The sequence below is a fragment of the Neophocaena asiaeorientalis genome, unplaced genomic scaffold (genome assembly GCF_003031525.2).
Source record: "Neophocaena asiaeorientalis asiaeorientalis breed wild unplaced genomic scaffold, Neophocaena_asiaeorientalis_V1.1 scaffold149, whole genome shotgun sequence".
In the NCBI taxonomy this organism is placed as follows: Eukaryota; Metazoa; Chordata; class Mammalia; order Artiodactyla; family Phocoenidae; genus Neophocaena; species Neophocaena asiaeorientalis.
The window spans coordinates 2,382,532-2,399,098 of record NW_020174442.1 but is presented as its reverse complement, the minus strand read 5'-3'; the positions used below and the strand labels follow the sequence as shown (position 1 = coordinate 2,399,098).

Here is a 16,567-nt window from a genome sequence, read left to right as displayed (position 1 = left end):
CAAAAAAAAAAAAAAAAAAAAAAAAAAAAGAAGGAGCTAGATCTTTATATTCTGGTATAGAAAGGTGTCCAGATAAACTTCTATACATACTGTTTTTTTTGGCCGCGCCTCGCGACTTGCAGGTTGTTATCTCCAGACCAGGGATCGAACCCAGCCTCCAGCAGTGGAAGCGCGGAGTCCCAGCCTCTGGACCCCAATATTGTTTCTTTTTTAAAGTAGATAGCGGAATAGGAAAAGGTGCAGATAACAAGATCCCCTTTACGCAAAAAAAAAAAAAAAAAATCAAATATTTCTTGACCGTCTTTACATACAAGAAGTCATGTATGTTCGCAGGAAGAAACAACAGCGAATAAAACTGACATTTTAGTGGGGAGCTCAGACAAAAAATTTTTTAAATACACATATGACTATTGATGCCATGAAGGAAAAAAAAAGGGTTTGAGAGTGACAGGAGAGACCCTGTTTTAGTGAGGGTGGTTGAAGAAGACCTCTCTGAGAAGGTGGCATTTAATCAGAATCCTGAATCATGAGACAGCATAACCTGTGCAACGGGGTGTCGGGTGTTGGAGAGTCAGCCAGGCAGAGGGAACAGCAACTGCAAAGCCCTTGGGCAGGGAAAGGACAAAGGGTGCCAGAGGAACAACGTGAGCAGCGCCAGCATGGTTGGAGAGCCGGAGGGGGACACCAGACAGGCACACACCCGCAGCCCTGCTGGCAATGCTGAGAACTCAAGCCTTATCGTGCGGAGAAAAGCCCTGGAAAGTCTGAGCAAGGCGGTGACCTCACGTCCCGTCTGGAAGGTTCCCCGGGAAGCTACATGCACGGTGGATCGCAGAAGAGCAAGAATGGAAGCAGGAAGGCCTGCCCAGAGCATCCAGGCGAGGGTTGTGAGGCCGAGGGAGAAATCCCTCATGGCTGCCATCCAGGCGCATCTTTAGGTTTGCCGGAAACAGGTCGGTAGGGAACGCGCCAGAGTGCTGCAGGAGCAGAGGACTCATTCTCCCAGAATAGCGTTAAGCGAGCAGGTTGCAATGATGACGCAACATCTGCGAGCCTCGACCCAGGCGTCTGGGTCCACCGGCGGCCGGGGCGGGAGCAGCCCCCTCGCGGGGGCGCCCGACCAGTCAGAGCCAGCCGGACCAGCCCGCCGCCCCGCCGGAAGTGCCCTCTCGGCCCGCTGCACCGCGCCGCGGGAAGATGGCGCAGGAGGCAGGCGACATGGAAGATGGGCAGCTTTCTGACTCGGATTCCGACATGACGGTGGCACCCAGCGACAGGCCGCCGCAGGTGCCGGTGAGTGCGGAGAGGGGGGCGGGTGACTCTGGGCCGGAAGCGCGGAGCGCGGAGCCCGGGCTGCGATGAGGGGTGGTCGTCCCCGGGCCCGGCGCGCGAGCCGGTGCGGCGGGGAGGGTGAGGGGCGGGCGGGCGTCCCGCGGCCCGGCGCGCGGAGCGAGGGAGTTTGCGGGGATAGGAGGCTGTACGAACCTAGCCCGGCGTCTCGCTGCGAAGCGGGTTCCGCGAGGCGGGCTGTCTCCCGGAGTCGGGCTTGCGGCTGCCTCTTCCCCGCCTCCGGTGCTCCGCTCCTCGTTTTTTAAACCTACGGGCTTCCCCACTTCGGCGCCGCTAGGTTGTCTCGGAAGGGCATTTTTTTGCCGAAAATGTAGAACCTGGGGACCTCTGCCCGCAAACAGCCTGTGGCGCTCATGTGCACGCTGAGCAGAAAGGGAGTGAGGACCAGGGATGAAGTTCATCACTTGCTCAGAGGCCTGGTCTTCCATATTCCCCTGGAACGTAGCTTCGTCATGCCATAATGTGGCACTGGGTTTTGTGTTAGCTTCCCAGGTTTCTAAGTAGGCGTTTGTCTTGGCCGCCCTACTGAGTAGCAAGCTCTTTTGAGAAGGCTTTAGTGCCAGTTTACCCGCGTTCGAATCCTGGCGCCGCCACTGTGTGACCTCTGACATTTAGCCTGGTGTCCCCATCTTAGAATAGGAATGATAATAGTACGACAATAATAGGGTGACTGTCAGGATTCAGTGGAGCCTGAGTAATGGCTGACAAGTGTTAGTGCCATTATTATTTCAAAATAGGAAGACTTACCTTCTAGACTTAAAATACCCCACCCCCATTTCTAGCACATATTAGGAACTTAACAAATACTTTTTTAATGTTTAGTTGAAAAAGCAAAGGTGATTCCTTTTGCATAGAAATTTCTTAGGAAATCGGTACCAAAATATTTTGTTTTTTAGTCTCTTTCAGTTTGTTTTACATAGATTGACCCATGACTTGGTAAACTTAATGCCACGGACTCTGCAGTTTTAAAAGTAATTTGTCGGAGATTCTTACACATAGGAGTTTACTGTCTAGTCTAAAAGGAACATAGTCACAAAACCATATAAAGGCAGTTGATGTAATCAAATGCATGGCAGGCATCTTTGGAAAGGAAGAAGACAAGTTCTGTTTTAACTGCTAGTAACATCGTGTATGTCATTTTCAAACATTCTGACAATAACTTAAAAGATGGAAAATTTTCTAAAGGTGAGAATTAAAAGCTTTGGAAATTTTTAAAAAGGGGTCTTAGAACTAAGTGCTGTATTAGCTATATAGAAATATGAATTTGTGGCTTTTAAAGTGGAAATTCCAGGGAGTTCCCTGGTGGTCTAGTGGTTAGAATTTGGCGCTTTCACTGCCCGCCCGGGTTTGATCCCTGGTCAGGGAACAGGGATCCTGTAAGACGCACGGCGCAGGCAAAAAAAAGGAAAAAAAAGGAAATTCCATGTAGACCTTTAGAAATGCAGGGCCTCGGTTGGTTTCAGAGATCTTTGAAGATCATTCCTCCTTCAAAATGGTCCAGCTGAATCCCTAAATAATTTTTTAAAAAGCACATGGTGGGGCTTCCCTGGTGGCGCAGTGGTTGAGAGTCCGCCTGTCGATGCAGGGGACACGGGTTCATGCCCCGGTTCGGGAAGATCCCACGTGCCGCGGAGCGGCTAGGCCCGTCAGCCATGGCTGCTGAGCCTGCGCGTCCGGAGCCTGTGCTCCGCAACGAGAGAGGCCACAACAGTGAGAGGCCCGCGTACCGCAAAAAAAAAAAAAAAACCACATGATGTGTGGAGTTAATGTATTTTATGGAATTGATTGTATTTTCTTTCACTTGCAGAAAGCACTAGGTGGGGACTGTGCAGTGAGGCCCTTCCAGAGTACTGCAACAGTGTGTGCTCCAGTATCACATTATCGGACTGTTAAAAGTGTGGATTCAAGTGAGGAGAGTTTTTCGGATTCAGATGATGATAGCTCTCTCTGGAAGCGCAAACGACAAAAATGTTTTAACACTCCTCCCAAACCAGAGCCTTTTCAGTTTGGCCAGAGCAGCCAGAAACCGCCTGCTGCCGGAGGGAAGAAGGTTAACAACATATGGGGTGCTGTGCTGCAGGAACAGAATCAAGATGCAGTGGCCACTGAACTTGGTATCTTGGGAATGGAGGGCACTATTGACAGAAGCAGAGAATCCGAGACGTACAATTATTTGCTTGCTAAGAAACTTAAGAGGGAATCCCAAGAGCATACAAAAGAATTAGACAAAGAGCTAGATGAATATATGCATGGTGGCAAAAAAACGGGATCAAAGGAGGAGGAAAATGGGCAAGGTCATCTCAAAAGGAAACGACCTGTCAAAGACAGACTAGGAGACAGACTAGAAATGAACTATAAAGGCCGATATGAGATCACAGAGGACGATTCTCAAGAGAAAGTGGCTGATGAAATTTCTTTTAGGTGAGTATTTAAATTTGTCTACAAGTGAGCACTTGACCAATTGTCTTCCATTTATGAGAAATAACATAGATTCCAAATACACTGACAATGGTGTTCCTTTTTGAAATTTTTAAATTCAAGGCATGAACTCTAGGCTTATGTGGTTATATGAATATAGCTGGGTGTTCTTAAATTTGGGCAGACCTGATAGAATAATTTTGCAGATTTTTATGAACTTTTGAGCAACTCTTTCCATTTAGTGCTATAGAACTCTTTAGGTAAAAACATATCCTTTTAAATCATGTAGGTTTTTTGGACTGCTTTCAAGCATTCATGATTTTTTTTTTTTTTTTACAATTTTATTGAGGCATGGTATACATGTGGTAAAATTCATCCATTTCAAGTGTTGATTTTTTTAGTAAGTTTATCAGTTGTACAACGATTACCATAAAGCACTTTTAAAACATTTCCATCACCCTATAAGATCCCTCATACCATGTGCCCATTTAAAGTTAGTTCCTGTTCCTATTCCCACGTAACTGCTAATCTACTTTCTGTTGCTATCAATTTGCATTTTTGGAAATGTCATGTTAATGGAATCACAGTATGGGGTCTCTTGTGCCTGGCTATTTTCACTTACTGCAGTGTTTTTCAGATTCGTCCATGTTGTAGCAGGAATCAACAGTTTGTTTATTTACACGCACACGCATATGCACGCACACATCCATATCGGCTGTTACCCTTTTGGGAAATTATGAATAATGCTGTTATGAACTTTCATGTACACATCTTTGGACACAGATTTTCATTTCTTTTGGATAAATAGGAGTAGAGTTGCTTGATGTACGGTAAATTTACATTTCATGTATTTTTTATTTATTTATTTATTTTTGGCGGTACACGGGCCTCTCACTGCTGTGGCCTCTCCCGCTGCGGAGCACAGGCTCCGGACGCGCAGGCTCAGCGGCCATAGCTCACGGGCCCAGCTGCTCTGCGGCACGTGGGATTTTCCTGGACCGGGGCACGAACCTGTGTCCCCTGCATCAGTAGACGGACTCTCAACCACTGCGCCACCAGGGAAGCCCATTTCATGTATTTTTAACAATAAATACTAAAAGTTAAAATTTTGGGAATTCCCTGGCAGTACAGTGGTTAGGACTTGGCACTTTCATTGCCATGGGCCCGGGTTTGATCCCTGGTCGGCGAACTAAGATCCTGCAAGCCGCCCAGGGAGGTCAGTAAATAAATAAAAAGTTGAAATTTTGTTTACTTTTTTATTAGCTCTAAATCACTAGTGAATAGTGTCACAAATCTGAAAACAGGTAAGGTTCAAGAGTAATATAGCTAGTAGGAAAACAAGTGTTTACTTTCCAGGCAAGCCTGTCAATACTCGTACTGGATTTTTTTTAAATACTGAGGGAGTTTGGAATTTGAGTTCTGGAAAGGAACTTAGAGATTTTGTAAACCAAAGCCTTTACTTTACAAATAGGAAACTGAGGCCCAGTAGTTGTGTGGCTTGCTCAAAGTCACAAATTTAATAAGTGTCAGACCTGGAACTAAAGTCTAGCCCCTTTGTTCCTAGTCTACTGCTCTTTCCACAACAGAGAAGAAACAAAAGAAGCCAGGGCTGGTTAGGGAACTGGTAAGACTTCTGTAATATTAATGCTCCTTCATCTCTATGGAGTATGGGCTCTGATGTCAGAAGTGCTACCTACTTAGGCTCCCTGTGTTTTTACCTCTCGGTGGTAAAATGAAAATAATAATATCTACTTCATAAGGTTGTTGAGAGAATTAACTGAGATATAATGCATGTATAGTTCTTAGGATTGTGCTTATCCCATAATAAGCCTTTGGTAAATATTAGCTATTTCCTTGTTCTGAGGCAGGGAGCCCATGAGGGAAAAATCCAATCCATTTTAAAGCTTTTAGACATCTCTAGAGTTAGGAGAGCTAACTTTTAGAAAGCATGGTATATGTTTGCTATTTGTTTCGATGAGAGTAGACTGGTTGTATCTTCTTTTGCTTTTAGGCTTCCATTCCCCTTGCTATGTGTGCCTGTTTCTTTTGAAATATGCCATAATCCAATAAGGCAAAGTGAAAATGCCAGTTATGAGACTTGAGGTGGATCCTGGAGGTTATGATCTCCTTGGGTGACCCAAGATAGGAATGTTTCCATGTCAGTGATTCCAAGGTTAAATATTGGGGATTTTGGAAAGCAAATGTTATTAGAATAAGAAGTTAATTCTAGCTAGGAACTAAATTGGAGACTAAGGTAGATTTCCTCAACGTTTTGCAACAAATAAAAAGTTTAATATTACTTCATTTGTTCCTCATCAGGTTGCAGGAACCAAAGAAAGATTTGATAGCCCGAGTAGTGAGGATAATTGGGAACAAAAAGGCAATTGAACTTCTGATGGAAACTGCTGAAGTTGAACAAAATGGTGGCCTTTTTATAATGGTAAGACTAACTGCTTCATTCTTTCTGCTTTTGTATTATTTCATGTGATTTTTTAATAAAATGCCCTTGTCTCTGATTGTTGGTTCTCTTATTTATAAATTATTACAGTGTGTTTCAGACTTTAAAAAACCTTCATTAATAATTTAAAAATTCAGGGCTTCCCTGGTGGCGCAGTGGTTAAGAATCCACCTGCCAATGCAGGGGGCAAGGGTTCGAGCCCTGGTCGGGGAAGATCTCACATGCTGCAGAGCAACTAAGGCTGTGTGCCACAACTACTGAAGCCCGCGTGCCTAGAGCCTGTGCTCCGCAGCAAGAGAAGCCACCACAATGAGAAGCCTGCGCACCACAGCAAAGAGTAGCCCCCGCTCACTGCAACTAGAGAAAGCCCGTACACAGCAGCAAAGACCCAACACAGCCAAAAATAAAAATAAATAAAAAACAAATAAATGTATAAAAAAAAATTTAAAAATTCAGTATGGTCAGTTTTTGCAATTAATACTTTACTTATAAAAAATATACCTAAATTGTAGCCTGTTAGTGTGCAGTCAACAACAGATCTCTTATAGGATTCATTAAGGCTGAAATTTTAAGAAAAAGGTCTGGAGGGGGGAACTGGAAGCTCAGATTTTGAGAATATGGGTTTTGGAATTTGGGGTACCTGGTTTTGAATTTTGGGTGTGCAGCTTACTAGATGTGACATTTGGCTAAATTATCGATACTTCTCAGACCTCAGTCTCAGCTATAAAATGGGATTAATCCTCTATTATAAGGATTAAATGAGATAATGCATATAAAGTACTTACCACAGTGCCGAGAATTTAGTTAGTGGTGGTGAGCAGAAATGTTACTTTTGGGGCTTCCCTGGTGGCTCAGTGGTTAAGAATCTGCCTGGTAATGCAGGGGACACAGGTTCGAGCCCTGGTCCGGGAAGATCCCACATGCTGCAGAGCAACTAAGCCCATGCGCCACAACTACTGAAGTCCACGTGCCCTAGAGCCCGTGCTCTGCAACAAGAGAAGCCACCACAATGAGAAGCCTGCGCACCACCCCAAAGGGTAGCCCCCGCTCGCCACAACTAGAGAAAGCCCGCACGCAGCAGCGAAGACCCAATGCAGCCATAAATAAATTCATTGAAAAAAAAAAAAAAGAAATGTTACTTTTGGCTCATTTAAATCATGCATTTTTTTTTTTTTTAAATTTATGGCTGTGTTGGGTCTTCGTTTCTGTGTGAGGGCTTTCTCTAGTTGCAGCAAGTGGGGGCCACTCTTCTTTGCAGTGCGCGGGCCTCTCACTGTCGCGGCCTCTCTTGTTGCAGAGCACAGGCTCCAGACGCACAGGCTCAGTAATTGTGGCTCACGGGCCTAGTTGCTCCGCGGCATGGGGGATCTTCCCAGACCAGGGCTCGAACCCATGTCCCCTGCATTGGCAGGCAGATTCTCAACCACTGCGCCACCAGTGAAGCCCAATTCATGCATTCTTGGAAACTGGTTCTTGGGGGTAAAACACCCAAAAATCTTGTTATGTAAAAAGCACAGATAAATATAAAGTATATCTGTGAGTATTAAAATCTCATGGGTGGTAGGAGTGAATAGGAAACAAAATGTCTAAAGAGGCTTCTGGGGTTGAGGAAGCAAAAATGAAAAAACAGTTAAAAAATACTTCATTGCTCCAGAATGGCATAAAGAGCACTTCTCTGGTTGGGGCCAGATCACAAGCAGTAGCAGTGATCTGAATGGTTTTGCAGATCTCATTTAATTGAGCTTTCAGCACAGGGTGAGGATGAAGATTGAATGGTTTCCTTCTTATTTGTTCCTCATGAATTTGAATAATAACATCACAAGAGACTAAATATTATGCTGTGGAAATGGAGAGAAAAGAAACCAGTTAGAAGTGATAGCACTGGGTGAGGAAACAGCCTGTGAACATAGGTTCCAGAAGTTAACAACAAAACAAATTATAATAATCATGAATGTACTCGCATCCCTGTTTGTGTCACTGTTTAAGGTACCTAGATTTTCATTCAGTTGAGCACGAAGTTATAGATTATATCAATATTTTACTTTAAAAAAAGTTTTTTTAAAAATTTCTTGCTGTGCCACACAGCTTGTGGGATACTAGTTCGCCAACCAGGGATCAAATCCAGGCCCCCTGCAGTGAAACCACCAAGTCCTAACCACTGGACTGCCAGGGAATTCCCTATATCAAAATTTTAATACTGTAGTAATAATACAGTAGTAATAAAACCAGTGAGCTAATGGAAATCTACTGAATGTTGGGAAGATGCAAGTCCAAATTCACTTTCTTTTGGTGCATGCATTCTTTCCTTGTACAGTTCTTTATTGCTGTGTGCCAGGCACTGTTCTAGACACAGGAAGCTTATGTTGTAGTAGGGGGTGGGAGGGAAACAGTCTGTAAAGAATAAATGTAGTATCTTCAAGTATGCCAAGAAGTGATACATGCCATGGGAAAAGAAATAGAGCAAATGGAAGTCTGGAGAGGAGAGAAGGACACTGCAGTTAAACTGGAGTGGTACTGTAGACCTTAATACCTCCTTAGGAATGTCTCTAAAAATTGCTTTGACCATTCACTGGAAGAGTCTTCACAGGATCATTTTTCTGTTCCTTTTTGTAGAATGGTAGTCGAAGAAGAACACCAGGTGGAGTTTTCCTGAATCTCCTGAAGAACACTCCTAGTATCAGTGAGGAACAAATTAAGGTAGAAACAATAATGTCCTTGTCTTTTGAGATCCATCATAATTTAACTCCCACTCAGCCTCTAGCTTCATTTTCTACTGATCTCTATTACCTGCTCTGCCTTGTACTGACCAATTTTTCATTGTCTCTTTTCAAGTAAACCTTGTTCCTTTGGTAAAGCTCTGCCTCCTCATTTTCTTCCCTTTCAGAGCCAAGGTCAAGATTTCTTTTATGGCAATTTTTCCTGGTCTCTTAGCATGTAATTATTTTTTTCTACTCCTACAACTTTTTATTAATGAAAAATTTCAAAAGTGGAATAGATGAAAAAACAACAGGATGAATACCCATATATCCTTCACCTAGGTTCAGGGGTGGTTAACATTTTGACATTCTTACTTTACCTATACAATTTTTTTTCTGTACCATTGGGAAATAAGGAGCAAACATCATGACATTCAGCCCTAATTACTTCAACAAGCATCTCCCAATATCCTACACAGCCACACCTAAGAAAAATAAGAACAGTTCCATAGCGTCATCCCAGTATCTATCTAGCCCTTATTCCAATTTCCTGAATTGTCCCAAGAATGTATTTTCTAGCTTTTTTCCTCCCCAAATCAGGATCCTATCTAGATTTCCACATCCCATTTGTTATATCTCTTTTGATCTGTTTAATCCTACATTTTTCTCCATGATTTAGACCTTTTGATGAGTCCAGTATGGCTCTCTTATAGAATATACCACATTCTGTTGTCTGCTCACACATTTGTTTTGTTCATTCCTCACAAACTGGAAGCCAGGCATTTTAGTATCATTTTTGTATTACCAGAATGTCATATGGGAAATCTTATACACTGTGGGTTTTTCACACCTCAGAATTCAGTTACCTTTTAATTTATTAATTAAGGAACATGACTCGCATTTAGCACATGCGATCAAAATTGAGAACTATCTTCTTGCATAGGAAGGAGATGGTACACATGTGCAAAACAGCTACAATATTTGAGAAATTTTGTATTCTCTTTATTATAACAGTGGGTGATAAAGGTCATAGGAATGTGCTTTAGCCGTACTAATGTAATGCTGATGATGACAGAAAAATAAAAACCTTTTCTCTTGAGCTGATGCTACATGTGAGCATATTTTGCCTCTGCTCAATGTTTTTTTTCTTTTTTCTGGCTATTCACTTTTAGTCATTTTTTTAAAAATCTGTTACTGAAATTCCTACAGGAAATGTTACTGTTGTTGCACGTTTGAAATCTCTACTCTGTAACTACTTTTTTTCCTCATTGGAACAATTATTTTGATAATAAATTTATAACAATGTGAATTTCCTTGGGAACACAACTTTTGAGTGGTAGAACAGAACTTATACCTTAATGATGTTCTCCCTCCTCCCCCAATATAACCCCTGACCAGAGTGTGTACTTAGAAGGAACATTCTTCTTGGGTCTTTGTTAGATAGCAAAATGTGACTCTTTTCAAAGATATTGCATGATGTGATGAAAAGAATTCTCTAAGATTCAAAATCTAGGTTTTAATCTTAATTTTGCCATTTAGTGATTATATGACTATGAGCAGATTGCTTACTCTCCCTCAGCCTTGATTTTCTCATCTATAAAGTGAAGACTTTAATATGTGCCCTGCCTATTTAATATTGCTATAAAGGAGTTAAATAAAATGATGTCTAGAAAAGCCGTTTGTCAACTAAACTTGGACAATTTCCAGAAGCGGGAGAGAAGAAAATAACATTTATTCACCATCAGCCTGGCACTGTCTATCATTGGGTATTACCCTGATATGCAAATGCAGAGCAATAAAAAGGATAGGTCTGAGATCACACAGGAAGGACTCTGACTTCAAACCCATGCTGTTTTCACTGAATCACCTATCTTATGGCTCACGGGCCCAGCCGCTCCGCGGCACATAGGATCCTCCCGGACTGGGCACGAACCCGTGTCCCCTGCATCAGCAGGCAGACCCTCAACCACGGCGCCACCAGGGAAGACCTGAATCACCTATCTTTGAAATTCATTTTTTCTAACTCATTGTGGAGAAGGAGATTTAATGTTAGTAGATTTTTATCTTGAACAACCAGAAACATTGCATTATAATAAACAACAAACGTTTGTAGTATCTAATAATAGGGGAATGTTGACTAATAGGGACATTCTTAAAACAGCTATCCTGTAGCCTCTATTTTTGTGAAGCAATTTTAAGAAAATGCAATAATAACTGAATTTTTTAAAACGACAAAGTACAAATTTATAGAGAAAAAGAGGCATGGGACAATAGACTGGCAGTTAAAGCACCAAAATGTTACCAATGATTTGGTCTGTTGTAAGGGATTATAAATGTTTTGTCTTTTAAGATTTTTCTGGTTTTTTTTTTTTACCAAATTTTCTGTATGTGCGTGGATTGACTATCTTTGTTACTAGAGGGAAAAGCCTAAGGCAGATATAATTTTATTATAGGTAATTTCATGTGCCATCCAAATAATGGTGTTATAATTATTCTTTTTGTCACTATATTGCTAACAATCACAGTCTATAGAACTTGGAAGCCAAAACTGAACTGAGTGGGCTTGTTTTCAACTTTTTCTCATTTGATTTTGTTTCGGTATATGGCCTTATAATTTGTTTTAGACAATACAAAGTTTGTGAAGAAAGAAAAAGTAAGAATAGTTAGAAGTTAATTTGTGAAGCGGGGACCCCTGGGGTGCCTGGCCAAGGCCCCTTTGCCCACGCCCACCCCATCACCGACCCCCTGGGAAGACCTCGGCCCCCAGACCAGCACCTCTCTGGGACGCTTGTCCCCAGATTTTGCTGAGGAGCTGAGGTCCTCAGAGCCATCTCTGAGCCCCGGTCTTCTGGAGGAGGATGGAGAGGTGGCCGTGGTGCTTCTGGGCAGGCCCTCTGCCGGTGCCGCGGACCCTGAGGAGGTGGTGCTGTGCAGCAGCCGCTGCGCCGTGTGGCTGCGGCGCCGGGGCCTGGCCCGGTGCCCTCCTAGAGGGTCGGGGTGCTTCCCCCGACTTGGTGTGGGGGCCCCGCCACCTGGCTGTCAGCATTTTAAAGAGGTCCCTCCCTCAGGAGTTCTGGCTGCCAGCTAACTGCCCCCTCCCCAGCCAGGACCTCCTGGCAAGACTGTAGCTAGTGGTGTTTTTACAACCAAAGACTCTATTTTGTGGTTTAAGGAGAATAAAATTGACTATGTTTAAAAAAAAAAAAAAAGTTAAGTCCACCTATAACGTACTCCCTCTGAAAATAGTATGCACTTCAGGTTCTTAACTTGCAGAGTTAATTATACAAAGAGATGGATGGGAGAAAAAAGTTGCTCTCAGATTATCTGTTGTCTGCATTTGTTGTACCAACATTAATAATATGCCACAAAGACATTTCTTTGGGTCATCCCAGTTCTGTTTAAATTCGTAACCCATGAGAATAACATTCCTTTTAAACAAGGATTGCCATATTTGGAGGGAAAAGGGGAACTTCATAGTTTTATTTAGTGTTGCCAAGCATTGTACTAGTTAGAATTGTTTTTATCAAGATGTTTGGATGTGCTTCCATATAAAATGAAAATACTTCTACTATTGCTCTACTTGAAGGTAAGCAGACTCTTGAAAAAATTGAATTATCACACTCTTGCGAAGGTTTAAGGTTTAAGAATATGGATATGAAGAAATCATTTATGAGTTTAGACTTTATACCTAATCTTGAGCCTCACTTTCCTCATCTGAAAACAAGTATAATCCCCACCTCATAAGGTTCTTGTGTGAATGAAAAGAGTTCACACCTGTGTAAAGTTCTCAACGTAATGCCTGGCACATAAAAGTGCTCATTCAGGAATTGGTAGCTGGCCTCATTTTCCTCTGAATTCACCCTTTTTGTCCTTCCTGTGCTTTTTTCTCACATATGTACCCTCCTTCTCCACCCCCATCCTCATTTCTTTAGCAAATACTTTCATTCCTTCTCTTCATCAAAGCTCTCATATTCTGAAGCTTTCCCTTATTGCATTCATTTCGGGGTTCCTTACTCCTTCCTCTGCTAATTCCGTGTGCTGCTTTTACTATTTAGTGAAGCAGAGGGCCCCCTTTATCTCACCATCCTCCATCTTGTTTTTTATAAACAAGAAGGGATTTGCACTTTATGCACTTTAAGAATGTAATAGGAACTGACTTGGCTACAGCTTTTTTTTACAGTACGCGGGCCTCTCACTGTTGTGGCCTCTTGTGCTGCGGAGCACAGGCTCTGGACGCGCAGGCTCCGGACGCGTAGGCTCAGCGGCCATGGCTCACGGGCCCAGCCGCTCCGCGGCATGTGGGATCTTCCCGGACCGGGGCACGAACCTGTGTCCCCTGCATCGGCAGGCGGACTCTCAACCACTGCGCCACCAGGGAAGCCCTTGGCTACAGCTTTTAAGAGTCACTTCCTAGAATATAATAGGATGTCAAAAGTGTGTCCTACTAGCTTCTCTTTTAAATCTTTGAATCTTTTTTGTATTAGCATCATCATTTTTGCCTTCTCTTTAGATCCCTGACCTTTTTTTTTTGTACCCTCCAAAATTATATTATCTATCTGTATCAAGGTTCCCAGAAGTTATTTTGTTTTTCCATGTAGTGTTTTAATGGAAATGTATTTTCTACTTGAACCGTTCTCATTCACTGGCAGTTTTGCCTCTCAGAGGATATTTGGCAATGTCTAGGGGTAATTTTGGTTGTCACCGTTTGGCGGTGGGGTGGGTGTGCTAGTGGGTAGAGGCCAGGTAGGCTGCTGAACATCCTGCAATGCACACAGCAGACTGCTACACAAAGAATTCCTTGGTTTTGCGGTTTTAGTAGTGCCATACTTGAAAAACCCTGTACTAGAAGATTCTCATATTTTCATACTATAAAATCCTTTTTCTGGCACCCTGGAATCCAAGTGCTGACTATATCATTTTTATGCCTTGTGATAAAAGTTTTTGGCAGAGATTTACAGTCTCACATGTTAATTACAGGCAGTGTTTAAGGGCTGGAGTTTTTCTTGCGTTGTGTAGGTTACATAATCATATTTAGTCACACAGTTCGGGCCTGGCCAGTTTCTTAGCATATAACATGTGGTTATGATGACATTTCAGAGTTAGTAAATTATTATACCAAAGACTTTGTTTTGTTGTGATAAAATATATTTTATTTAAATCCTAAACAATATGATTTTTCTACTGTATATTTCTATTTAGAAAACCTTTATAGATTGATGTATATGGTATAATAAGCATGGACCCTAGACCTAACACTAGGCTGAGTTTGAATCATAGCTTCATCCTCTCAACTTGGAATGAGGATTTATTAAATATCTTGGACTCTGTGTTCAATTATGAATCTAATATTTTTTGTGTGTGGAAAATGGAGATAATATAAAGAGTCTGCCTTATAACAGGCTTTCAATAAATGGTAGTTCTTGTTTACTAAAGTTGTTCCTTTATTGTAGGACATTTTCTACATTGAAAATCAAAAGGAATATGAAAATAAAAAAGCTGCTAGGAAGAGAAGAACACAAGTGTTGGGAAAAAAGATGAAACAAGCTATTAAAAGCCTAAATTTTCTAGAAGATGACGATACATCACGAGAGACTTTTGCAAGTGACACAAATGAGGCCCTGGCCTCTCTTGATGAATCACAGGAAGGACACGGAGAAACAAAGTTGGATGCAGAGGAAGCCATTGAGGTTGATCATTCTCATGATTTGGACATCTTTTAGGACATTTTGAGAAATAAGCCTTTCTAAGATAACATTGTAATAAACCATTTCTACTGAGATTGCTTTATTTTACTTTGCACTGATAAACCCAAAAATCTGGAGAGAACTGTTGTCTTGTTTTAAATAAAGTTGAATATGTGGGAGATGAATGCAATAAGAACATTTAAAACTTTCTCATGTCTGACAAAAGTATATAGCAGAGGATTTAATTTCTCAGTCTATTGCATGTGCTAATCATTACTAGTTGATAATCAGTTTTGTCCAGGTCATTATAACATGCCATTCAAAAGTTTGTTTTCTTTTTCTGATTTATCTTTGCAGTGAATTATGATTGGTTTCAAACATTCCATTAAAAGATCCTAAGACAAATTGTTAAGCTATTACAAATGCATTCAAATTTAGTTTTTCTGTGTTCTAAGAAGTCTTAAGCAGTTTTAATAATAGAGACTAAAAATAGGTTTATACTAGTGGCTCGTCCCACTTAAGTTGTTTGTGCAGAAGTAAATAAACATCAGAAGCTTTTCAAAGAAGTATCTGTGCTTAACTTTAACTTTGTTTTTGACCTCTTATTAGTTACCTTGGTCATATGTTAAATACTGAATATGATCCATACCTGCATAATTACCATGACATTTAAAAAATTCCCAGTGACAGCCTGCCTAAGACTGTTTTACCTTATGTTAAGGAAGTTAGGTATTAAAAATGTTTCATCTGCATGATGTTTAAAATGATTCATTTTTATTTAAGGAAATAAAGGTAGTTTACTTAAGATGTTCCAGGAGTTGACTACAGTTTACAAAATAGATTAAGCAAAAATATATAGGGAGCAATTATTAGCTATTCTTTGCAGCAGTGTACTTGAAGTCTTTCAGTAGTTTCTGAAATACATGATCATTGAAGTTGGAGCTAAGTAAGCAGGGAAAGAAAAGGAAATGGTAATTGGTTACGTTTTTTTCATAAAGAATGCAAAAATAAAAGTGGAGTTCTGGCAGTCCTTAATGAGTTTCAAGTGATTTTATTTTTTAATCTCAAATGTTCTTTCATAAAATTGCTATAACCTAGGAAAGAAACATTTTAAATAGGTAAGTATTTAAACATTATCCCTGAGATTTTTTAACCATTTATTTATTTAAAGAATTTTTTTTAATTGAAGTATAATTGATTTACAATATTACATTAGTTTCAGGTATACAACATAGTGATTCAGTATTTTTATGCCTTGTAAAGTGATCACCACAGTCCCTGAGATTATTTTATGTAAGGTGATTTTAAAGGTATAGTAGGGCTTCCCTGATGGCCCAGTGGTTGGGAGTCTGCCTGCCGATTCAGGGGACGTGGGTTCGTGCCCCGGTCCGGGAAGATCCCACATGCCCATGCCGCGGAGCAGCTGGTCCCGTGAACCATGGCCGCTGAGCCTGCGCGTCCGGAGCCTGTGCGCCGCAACGGGAGAGGCCACAACAGTGAGAGGCCCACGTACTGCAAAAAAAAAAAAAGGTATAGTATATCAGGAAAGATAATCAACATTCAGAAATGTAAATACTGCTAATTTTTCTAGTGAAAGTTACAGTATTTGAGGGACATTAATGCCTCAGGCTACTTCATCTTCAGTGGATTGCTCCTCCCTCATTCCCCCCTTCCCGGATTGTTTTCATCATTGTTATTTCCTTAACATTTGCAAACCAGAATTCTGGATTGTAGTACATCCTAATGTTATATATAGAAACCAGTGCTTCAGTTTTTTTTTGTTTTTTTTTTTTTTTTGCGGTACGCGGGCCTCTCACTGTTGTGGCCTCTCCCGTTGCGGCGCACAGGCTCCGGACGCGCAGGCTCAGCGGCCATGGCTCACGGGCCTAGCCGCTCCGCGGCATGTGGGATCTTCCCAGACCGGGGCACGAACCCGTGTCCCCTGCATCGGCAGGCGGGCT

At 41.7% G+C, this 16,567-nt stretch overlaps 1 protein-coding gene across 1 annotated transcript; it reads left to right on the top strand.

Moving 5' to 3' along the window:
* Positions 1–1,173: 1,173 nt before the first annotated feature.
* On the top strand, positions 1,174–15,641 carry PHAX (phosphorylated adaptor for RNA export). Its single transcript, XM_024757184.1, has 5 exons — positions 1,174–1,293; positions 3,158–3,771; positions 6,088–6,208; positions 8,840–8,923; positions 14,373–15,641. Exons 1-5 carry the CDS (start codon positions 1,198–1,200, stop codon positions 14,640–14,642), a joined length of 1,185 nt encoding a protein of 394 aa, XP_024612952.1. The 5' UTR covers positions 1,174–1,197; the 3' UTR covers positions 14,643–15,641.
* Positions 15,642–16,567: the final 926 nt, after the last annotated feature.